The sequence below is a fragment of the Palaemon carinicauda genome, chromosome 32, assembly GCF_036898095.1.
Source record: "Palaemon carinicauda isolate YSFRI2023 chromosome 32, ASM3689809v2, whole genome shotgun sequence".
Lineage (NCBI taxonomy): Eukaryota > Metazoa > Arthropoda > Malacostraca > Decapoda > Palaemonidae > Palaemon > Palaemon carinicauda.
This window is the reverse complement of record NC_090756.1, coordinates 23,500,754-23,511,785: the sequence shown is the minus strand read 5'-3', so window position 1 is coordinate 23,511,785 and position 11,032 is coordinate 23,500,754. Positions and strand designations below refer to the sequence as shown.

The following is an 11,032-nucleotide window of genomic DNA, read 5'->3' as shown; positions in this document are numbered from 1 at the left end:
TATTAAGTTGCTTTTTACTTTCCATGGGTTATAATTTTAGGGATAATAAAGCCACCACATTACTCGTATGACCTACTTGAAGTTACGGAAGGAAGTTATCTTTGCTATTGTTTCTTTGGCAATGTTTGGGTACTTCTGAATAATGCTTCAAGGAACAATGTATTGATTTCATTGAACCTAACAGGTTTAAGCAGTGGAAAAAACCGTTATGTCTCGACACATTTTCTCAACGAGGACTATATTTGAGATCCGAGGGTTCCTTCTCCCTCCATTTCTCTAGTCACCTCATCAATCACTCATCCGTTGCCATTTCTGATTTTGTGCTTTGTATTTATCTATTACCCTGAAAAGCTACTTTTAGTTCCTTTAATTTGCTATGGCCTAGCTCAAGTTCAATTACTTTGGACAAAAAGAGAAGAAAATAGTATTTACTTTGACATTTTCAATAAAGCAAAAGGCCTCTAATATTGTCCTATACTCAAAGCTGACAGCTGGTGTTAGGCAATATTATTTCTTCTACATTGGCCTGTTTTTAAAGACGTTTGAAGTGTAATTATCATCTACTTTCAAGTGGGAACTACACTTTGCCAAGGCTTGTAGCACCTAGATGTCATAAATTTCACCACAGAAAAACAAAATGCCTGATTTTTTTTACTAACGTCCACCTTTCATATTCTAAAATATGGAAGAAATTATTCTGATTAAAAGTGAGAAACTGAATTTATTTTTTCTAAAAATGTAACCATTGTGAATATCACTTTTGATTGCGTGGATAAACTATACTGTATGTCATAATAAAATGTCAAGGTTTATACCTTATTTTGTTTTGATTATCCTTGCGATAATATTGATTTTCGTTACTTAAATGACAATAACGTAAACTATCTAAATGGCTCATTTTGTGCGATATTTCAACTAAATGAATTCACACGAGTAACTCTTTGAAGTGCACTGATAATTCCAGTATGATTAGTCAATTTCCAACAAATAGAAATTGAATAATAATGGTCACTTCCTGATAGTGACTTTCCATTTCAGTATAATTCTACCTCCTAACAACATTCCCTACTTGGTTTTTAACGGCCACAGAAAAAATACACGACGGTACATCTCCCTAAGTGTAAGAAAAAACTATAGTACATATGCATTTGGAATGGTGTAACATTTACAGCAATAGTAAGGCTGCACTGATATTTGGAACTTCACCCGTTCCTTGTTCAATTGGCCTTTTATTGAGCATTGTATTTAAAGAAATGTCTAAGTGAATCTGGTCCTTCCTATGACCTCGTCTATCCTGGATACAAGGACTACAGGATCGGTGTAGCGGAAGTTTTGTACTAATAAAATTACTCGAGAGGATAATATGTAATTTTCCGACCAGCGTTACTCATTATTTCGACAAATTCTCGACTTAATGGCATTTAGTCTGTAGAAAGAATTGATAGTTATTGAAAATAAAATAAAACAGAAAATACAACTACATGACCCGCTGCAGGAGTAAAGAAAAGGACAAAAATCAAAATCATAACTTTGTTAATAGGCAAAGTTTCTTATTTTGAGCTCTCAAAAATTATTATTCTTGCTATACTGATTAATTTATGGTCTTTGTCACATAACAAAGAAAATTCAATAACTTCAAATTCAAAATGAAAAAAAAAATATATATAAAATAAAAAGGTAAATAAACTTCTATTCCAGCATCACCTCTTGTATCCACAGAAAAGAAAAAAAGTTAAAATATTGACAATGTGCCAATAAATTTTAACACTAAGTTCATCTTGCCACTTCACATGTATAATATCTAAGCTTATCTAAATTTACAATATGTCAACCTGTAGTATAAAATTTACTACCTAATAAAACATTTATTATTCCATACTTAAGCTAATGAGGAAATAATGATACCTTGAGATGCGCACACACACAAAATGAAACACAACTCTCCAATTGACATCACAATTGCCATAGAGTCTAAATAAAAAAAAAAGCTTGATTATCATAAGTACTTCACAGGCTATGAGATAACCGCATTGCCCGGCAAGCTACGTGAAAAATGCAGAACAACAGTAGATAATAATGGCGCTGTGTTGGAGAGCTTTTACTGGACAACGCTTTCATACAAAGTGGCCATTCTCACATTGCTTACGACTCCAATCTGATACACTTGCATCTCCTACATCCATATTGCTGGATATGTGTGCTGTGATTTCCCAAGTCTCTACTCTGGAGACCACGTGAGACAAGATACAGGTCTCTTAGTATCTACACGAATGAATGAAGCTAGTGTCGAGCAGTATAGGAATTGGCTAACACAGATGAAACAGGTGCAATGGCAGATAACTGCACCCACTGCTCTCTTGTGCTTTATTGTAAATGAAAGCTTGGAAAACTTTCAAACATGGTGTAGGAAGATGCACAGCAGTAGCACTTCGCTTTACCAAATGCTTGGCTGTCAGGTCTTTGCGAATGGGGTAAGGTTATTACTGGAAATACTTCAAGTACATTTTTATAAACAATGATAAACCATAAAGATATCCAATGGCGTTCTGCAATTGTTATAAGTCTGTAAATTTCGGAGTGCTTTAAAGCGAGGTGCTGCTGCATCTTAATATATCACAATTCTAACCTAGTTCATCCATGACCTGTAGATTCTGAGGCACTTCAGTTTAATAAATGAAAGTGAAAAAAGTTACTCTAACTGTGAAAAAAAAGATATAAAGATATAAAGAAAAAGAATCCCTTATCATTAATCATATCACATACAGATTTTGTTCTAAAATGGGATATAACAGGGATGTATTAAAAAATAAGTTTGGAATCATAAGGTTGCAAAAGGAATTTGGAAGGACCTAAGTATTTCACAATTCCCTTTTCAGCGTACATAAGGACTTTCTTTTTCCAAGTTTAAATATTACATATTATATTCCTTGATTCACAAACAATAATTATCTCTCCTTGAAAAGTTCATTACAGGATATTACTTTTGTGTATTTTCAATTATTTCCTTCCAGACATTATTATTTGGATTATATTTTCCTCACTCACTTGACTCTCAACAACAGATTTTTTTTTTCATTCTTGTAACTTCTACACTTTGACAAGTAACGAGAAGGCACATTTTAACAAAATGCATTCACTACTATCCATCAGCTGCACACAAATCAAACTGATACTTCTGATATGAATCTTTGAACCAATCTATAACAACCCAAAGTGATTTAATGTAATGAAGAAAATATGCTTCTCGTAAGGATGAAGAGATGACAATCATCTCTGTATAACCACTGAATGTGAAAAAAAAACCCTTCATTAATCTAGCCAGCTCTATAACACACTGAATCATACACTCACACACTAAAATACAGTACAGTACTGTATTAATTCATCGTCCAATTCACAGCACTGCACAGTATACGGGTGCTCTAGTTTCTGTATATATTAATTCCTGGTCCCAATATATGATATATCAGTTATTCTTAGATGTAAAAAACATACAGCACTACATTTCTTTCTGATACAGAGGATCCTTGGATGCCCACGGAAATGCAAACAGTTTACAAAAAACCTAACCAAAAAAGGATTTACAAAACCTGTCATGTAACCAAGTCACAGAACTACAATCTTTCCCTATTGTTATACAGTATAAGAGTCTTCACACACACTAAGGTAAAACTTGAGGCAAACAAAGGAAGACTTCACCAAGATTTCTTCACCCGGAGTTCATGGATCGGTTTTCTCACCCGGCTCTTGAAAACGGAGGCCGGATACAATCAGCTTGTTCATCCACGAGCATTGCTAAACAGAATCCGTGTTGCTCTACGCGCAATTCACCGTTTATAATTCTTAAGAGAACCCACTTTTTAAAATAAATGTTGCCATGGAAAGCTTATTTCTGAAACGCAACATTGAAAACTTACGCTTAAGATAAAACTTCACCAAAATTTTCTTAATAAAATCCCACACATTCCGTTCCCTGTGCATACCACATAGACATGCTTATACGTATTCATACACATGCATAAAGGTTATAAAGTGAATTACCTATTCCATTAAATATTTAAAACATCTGTGCTTTGAATCATGACCCACAGAATTCATGTCGTATAAAACTCGAAATATAATCATAATAAAAGTCTGGATTAAGAATTTAAAAAAAAAATCACTTAGCCTTGGCAATCACAGTCTGTTTCAGCTGACAATTGGCTATTAATTATATCTCTAGAACTAGTATCAACATTTTCAGTTGGTGTTAGCAGTAGCTCTCTTCGCCAGCTTCTTCGCTTGGACTCTCCAAATGCACGGGATGAAGAAGAGCATCAACCCGGAGGCTGCAATCATGCTTCCAGCGAGTAGGAAGCTGCAGTCGTAGGATTCTGTGATGTCGTACAGGACGCCTGAAAGAAAGGAGGTTTGGAAATGACGAATGGCGTTTCATCGCCAACAAGTTATCTTTTTTTTTTGAGAATGGTAAGTAAATCAATCAGAATACAAAACAGACAGCACCTTTCTGGTGGATATAAATTAAAAGAGGACTTAAATTTCATAATACATTGGAGACTAAAAGTTCTACATTACCACAAATTGGGGGTCCAATTAGGGATGCGATTCCTTGGAACATGAGCAGAAGACCGAAGGCATTTGTGAGCCTCTCCATTCCCAGAAGGTCGACTAACACTACGGACGTGAGGCCGACATAGGCTCCAGACATTGAACCAAATATAACTGCATATAAAACATGGGCCCAGTAGCTTGTAAACCAGATGCTAATACAGGTTCCTGGGGGGAATCATACAAAAATTGTTTTAATATATAATATTTCATATATTGAATATAGTATTGGTAACTGTCTCATTTGTTGCTACATCTGTGACTATGCACAGTCATTATATCGTACTGTACCTTTCCTACTTTCTAATTCAAAGGTCTGTTAAAATAGTTGTACTTGTATGTACAGTACAATGCCCAATTTGCATCACTTTACATGTTACGTAATACTTCCCAGAAAATAAAGATGAAGTAACAATCATCCTGTTACACTGACCTTCATTTTAAAAATAAAAATAATCTGTGCTATGTATCACTATCCAATTTAGAAATCTATTAAAGTTGACTAAGCCTTACCAATTCCACAGCATGTTAAGGCGATATTATAGAGATAAAGGCGGTTGACCCAAGCCTGGTCAGATATGTAGCCCAAGAGGATACGGCTCACTGTATTTGAAATTCCCACCACGGCTAACAGGAAAGATGCCTGGCTTTCGGGAATATCTTGGGTTATGGCGCGGTCCTGTAAAGGAAATTACACACTTTCTTAATGCCGCGATCGGCAACCCTTGAACTGTTCCATCTATTTGCCCTCCCTCTCCTAAAATTTACAGTTTAGATGCCACTCTTTTGTCCTTCATTGGTGTGTTACAATTTGCAACAAAAGGAGCAATAAAAATTCCTGTTTACAATAAAATAAATCAATTTTCTGACATTACTGTATTGTACTGGACATATACATCACAGTACTTCATTGGTACATAAATAATTCTGCATCATCCTGTACTTGAAAAATCTCTCTCTCTCTCTCTCTCTCTCTCCTCTCTCTCTCTCTCTCTCTCTCTCTCTCTCTCTCTCTCTCTCTCTCTCTCTCTCTCTCTCTCTCTCTCTCCTTTCTACGTGGCTTAGTGTCTATCAATTCCAGGGTTGGGAGTTAATTCATAGATGGGTGTAGGTGTGTGGAGCTTAAAACTCCCTTTAGATAGAAAGTGTTTACCTAATCTTGACTCAATATTTGTCGACATGGATTTCTATGAACGCGTCAATATTCCAAAGATATATTTGAATGGATTGACCTTCGTTACACTCTCCATAGTCTTTTTCGTTATTAAAATACCATCTATATCCTCTTCCCTTCTTTTCAAGCCTTGGGCAAGATAAAGGACATTGCCCTTCGTATTGCCTAATTGCCTTGATACAATTCAAATAGGATTATTCAAGGAAATTGGTTTAAGAATAATAGATTTCTGTGTGCAGAGGCCGATGGAATGGAATATCTACAGTACTAGTTTAATACAGGTCAGTGCATGATTCAAACCAGGTCTTTTCGTCATTTGGTATCTCAATGAAGAGTGGTACCGTGCAGAATTACTTAGGAACAAAAATTCTGTACAGTATCTTTACAAGAACACAAACTTGCTAGAGTGTTGCTTCCATATTTAGAACTGAACTTTTGCAAGAAAATGATTGCTTTTAAATGTGTATATTTGAAAAATCATCATTTTCAAAATGAGTTTGCATTAACTCTATGAATGTCTACTTAGTAATGTTTTGATGTCTGTCGATATGAAGATCTTTTAATTTCATGGTCATGACGCGATATAGGGATCATATGCTTGCACAACATCCTTTTAGTATTGTTTTCTAGATCAATTATACAACAATATTGACCCAGCACATCATTGCAGCATAAAAATTTAGTTTAAAAAACACCAGTGGGTCACATTTCAAGGATTCTATTAGATTTACCAGGAAATTATGTTCTTCAATGAGGTAAAACAACTGAGAGGATGAATTAGATAAATCAAAAATGTAATCTATAAAAAAAAAGCAATAAGCTAAAATAGACTCTCTCTGCCAGGTATCCAACTAACACAAACAAAACTGTTTCTCAACTGTCCCTTTGGAAAAACCACACTTCAGTGTATAAATAAACATTATTAAAACTAGTGCTGCATAACTTAACCTCATGAACTTACAACAATAAAGATATAGGGAGCATTAAATCCAATAGATGTACAGAAGTTTGAGAGGGCAAACAGAATGAAGATCCCGTCCGTGAGAAGGCCCCAGTCCATGAGGTTGCTCATGGCATCGTGAGTCTCCCTAGAACAGGGAACGCAGCCACAGACCTGCAAGATAGAGACTTATGGAGATTACAGTTGTCATATTTCAAGAGATGACCAAAACTCAATGCTAAATCTGATCAGTGCAATAGTAAAAAGAAATTCAATGTAATATCTCTCTTCAGGTCACTTGTAAAATTGAGCATCATTGAGATCACCCAAGTGGGATTTGGGCCAGCAAACTTTGCCTTACATGTTCAAAAAAGGAGCACGTGGTTAAATTCATAACATGTACAGGGTACATGTACTGTAATCTTTTATTTAACATCATATACAAAGGGCAAAAAGGGACGAGTGAGAAAAAAATATTAAAATCACAGAAGATATTGCGGTGCGACAGAAATTGCCGTACGGCGTAACTCCAGCCCCATTCTGTGCTCTTCATCTCCTTACGAAACCACCTTTCGATAGCACTAACCTTCATCTGCTCTACCTCGTCTACAGTCTCTTCGGGATCCGGGATCTTGCTCACCGACGCTCTATAACTTCCAGGATCCTGTCTGTATGAAAAAGCATCAGGAGTTACTACTGGGCTGACTATTGGTAGGGAAGAGGGACGCCCGAGTCTCGACTTCGGGTTTGCGGGAAGGTAAGGTCTACACCAAGTGAGGTACAGTCTAAGAGGTTAGCCGGAGGAATAAGTTGCATTAGCGACCAATAGTGATATTGGTACTGTACATACGTTCTTGACCATCTACTGTATATTGTTATTGACTAATGAGGCTGTGTTACACAACCTATGGTAACTCGTTGGGCTATCAAAAAAACCTTCTAGAAATCTCAGATCTTTCTTTGATCACATTAGTTGTTGCTGTCAGTCACATAAGTTTTTCAGACACTAGGTAGAGATTCAATGATGTGGCAACATGCAGATTACAGAGCTTGCAAATTAATGAAAAATTTATGTTTTAGGATACTGTATAGTTATATTGCCAATTAATGCACTCCTATACCAAATTTTACAAAATTTCCCTTAAAATTTCAATGTAATTATATCCCATCAAATGGGATGCAAGTTAAAATACCTAACAGCAAAGAGTCGAAACTTACTTATACTCGGGGATATTCAAAAGAGACCCACGGTAGAAGATATCCTTCCGATACAGCAGACCCGAACCGTGATGGGATGAGGGGAGGCTGCCACTCTTCCTGGCTTGAAGGCAAACACTGTCTAAGCTAATCACTTGCTTCTCGGAAGCTGGTAACACTGAAGAACAAAGTTACAATACATTAGACAATATTCCAAACACAAATCTAAAATATAGAAATACGTAAGTAATAATGAAAAGGTAATAATTAATCATTGAATCAGCGAGATGCAAATAACTGCTGATAGACCTTCGAAATAATATAAATCTGGTTCCATTTGCAAGCTGTCAGGGCTTATCTTACCACCAAATACATTGATTCATCTGCAAGTTGACAAGATAAACAGTAGCAACTAGCAGTGTACGTAGATCTTGATTCCAGCGTGTTTAGGGTATTGGATTAGATACTGTACTCTATCAAAAGCTCTATGTCCATCAGGCCAGGGTCTTTTTCAGAATAGGCTATTTCGTGTCAAACTCAAAATACTGTGGACATCTCATCCCTCCAAGGAAAGAACCTGATTGGCTTATACCCAAAAGCAGATTAAGCACTTAAATGCCCGAAGCTAATGCATGGCCTTCATCTCTTTAAAAGGCAGATCTAGAACTTCCTTTAGGGTTAAGCCCACATACTTTTGCTTTTGCTTTTCTTTTGTTTTTTCTGGCCTTGGAAACAAGAGGACCTTTGGATGACCATATCAGTTGAAAAAATTGCAGCATACCACGCATTTCTTTAAATGCAGCCTAGGACTGGCTTCTGTAACCACTAGCACCTACACTAATAATCATTATTACCATTATTAAATGCTAAGCTACAACCCTAGTTGGGAAATCAAGATGCTATAAGCCCAAGGTTTCCAACAGGGAAAAATAGCCCAGTGCAGAGAGGAAACAAGGAAATGAATACACTACATGAGAAGTAATACAATTTAAATAGAATATTTTAAGAATAGTAACAACATTACATTAGATCTTTCATATATAAACTATAAAAACCTAAATAAAAAATAAGAGGAAGAATGAAGGCTCTTAGCTCCAAACTGTTGGACTGCACTGAACAAACCTTAGCCAGAACCTACAACTCTGACATTCTCTTCGCTTGCTATAATTCTAAATAATACAGGCAGACTAATACTCTGATAAACAGATGGCAAAGAATTAATAGCGACAGGAGAAGTATAAACCTTACGTGGTTGAGAGGCGGCCATTCTCGCAGCATCGGCGTTGATCAGATTCTGGTGAATGGGGTTGAGGTTCCCGTGCGATGCGATTCTTTGGATGTTGTTCGAAGTGTGGCTCTGGCTTATGAGGTTCATGTCACTCATGTTCTTCTTGAGCTCCTCGCCACTCAGCTGGAAGGGAAAGGAAGATGTTAAATGTAAGAGACCACGGAGGAATTTGATTTTTCTTTGAATTTTTTTAAACACAGATGTCTTCTGTCAATGCTGATCATGTAGAAGGCATGCTTGGAATAGAGAGAGAGAGAGAGAAGAGAGAGAGAGAGAGAGAGAGAGAGAGAGAGAGAGAGAGAGAGAGAGAGAGAGAGGGTTCCAGGCAAAGACAAAACGCTAAAAAGTGCATTCTTTTGTTACACGAATGTCAATACGACAATGTCTCTCCAAAGTAATGACAAGATAATTACAATTCCATTCTCAAATGAATTAATTAAAGGGTAACTCTGAGATGCCCAATACTTTATTGATTTTTCATATAAAATTAATCAGGGTATAACATTAACAATCTTACTTAGGGACTGATTATTTAAAGGAAAACACCAGTCATGCTAAAGGAAATACAGTATTACACTAAATACTTTCAAGACCAAATATGAAATAATAATTCTGACATTTCCTAACATATTTGTTGTAAATTGATGATTACATGGGTGATAGCTACAAGCTAATCTATTCATTGACCATTGAAAGATCAATAATAATAATAATAATAATAATAATAATAAAGTATATTATTCTTCTTCTATTAACATGCTTTTTCCCCATTTGTATGGGGTAAACGCGATTGCTTTCTTTTTGAAGGACTTTGCTTTGGCTTTGGGGTCGACCGTAGTCCAGATCGGCTGCCCTGCCTGAAATCGCTTAGACTCCGGAAGCGTATGTAATAGAAGGTATAAACGAAACAAACATTTTGGAATCTCCAAATCTATATAAAGGTATTGCGACGAACATTTCACGGAACTTTGAGAACACTAGATCCGGAGGGAAACATAGTGCTCTAATAAATTGATAATAGTACGGTGTTACCAAGTTTTATTTCTGACTAATCAAAGCAGTTAATATGAGAGGGACAAAGTCCTTGAAGCTCTTGCTTAGTTGGGCATGTCGTGGAAGGGAAGACATGACTAAGTTATTTTCATAAATTCTTTTTGGGGCCTTGTATAAGAAATTTACAATTTTGTAGATCCCAATGCAGAGATAATTTGAGTGGCTTTTGAAGGCAGGCCTTTTGAATCTATCTCTTTCACACTCTATTCTCAGCTATGGGATACACAAATGAACAACCCTATATCTCGCAGTGTGCACTAGACAATTTTCAACAGCAACAATGACAATAATGTTTAGCTTGAAGTTAGCAAACTAAGGTTGTATTTCAAGACTTCTGTCATGCAAGTAAGGTCAGTCGTATTGTATCAACATGCATAAACACAAGTGCTGCATAGCTACATTTAATTTGGAATCGTCCAATGATAGGGGTAACATTAGCAAGCTTCTGCTGTACTGTAAATGAACAAAATAATATTACCCACTTTCAGACCAACCAGACAAACAGCACGAATAACGTTACCATTAAGCCGACTTTCACCCGAAAGCGCTGTCATATCAAACAGAATCGCAACAATGCCGAGTCTCCCCTTTACCACGGAAAACTTGTGCCACCCGTGTCCAAATTACCTGTATTACCTGTATCTTTGGCAGATCATTCATGGGCATCAGTTCATCACGGTGGATTGGATAGCTAGATGCCTCGAGGTCCGGAGGGGTACTAGAGACCGGGGGGTTATCTTCCAAGGGCCTGAACATGGCACCAAAGACCACA

At 36.5% G+C, this 11,032-nt stretch overlaps 1 protein-coding gene across 2 annotated transcripts in view; it reads right to left on the bottom strand.

Moving 5' to 3' along the window:
* Positions 1-1,529: 1,529 nt before the first annotated feature.
* Positions 1,530-11,032, bottom strand: part of LOC137625323 (monocarboxylate transporter 4-like) — a 12,443-nt gene continuing 2,940 nt past the window's right edge. The window contains exons 3-10 of one of the 2 annotated variants that reach the window (XM_068356159.1): positions 10,888-11,032; positions 9,168-9,330; positions 7,941-8,097; positions 7,309-7,390; positions 6,744-6,896; positions 5,122-5,287; positions 4,576-4,776; positions 1,530-4,394 (exon numbers count right to left, since the gene is read on the bottom strand). The exon at positions 10,888-11,032 is cut by the window's right edge and continues 59 nt beyond it. In XM_068356159.1, the coding sequence (XP_068212260.1) occupies positions 4,240-4,394; positions 4,576-4,776; positions 5,122-5,287; positions 6,744-6,896; positions 7,309-7,390; positions 7,941-8,097; positions 9,168-9,330; positions 10,888-11,032 (1,222 nt within the window). In that variant the 3' untranslated portion in view covers positions 1,530-4,239. The remainder of the gene's footprint in view (positions 4,395-4,575; positions 4,777-5,121; positions 5,288-6,743; positions 6,897-7,308; positions 7,391-7,940; positions 8,098-9,167; positions 9,331-10,887) is intronic. The other variant, XM_068356161.1, reaches the window with a different exon arrangement.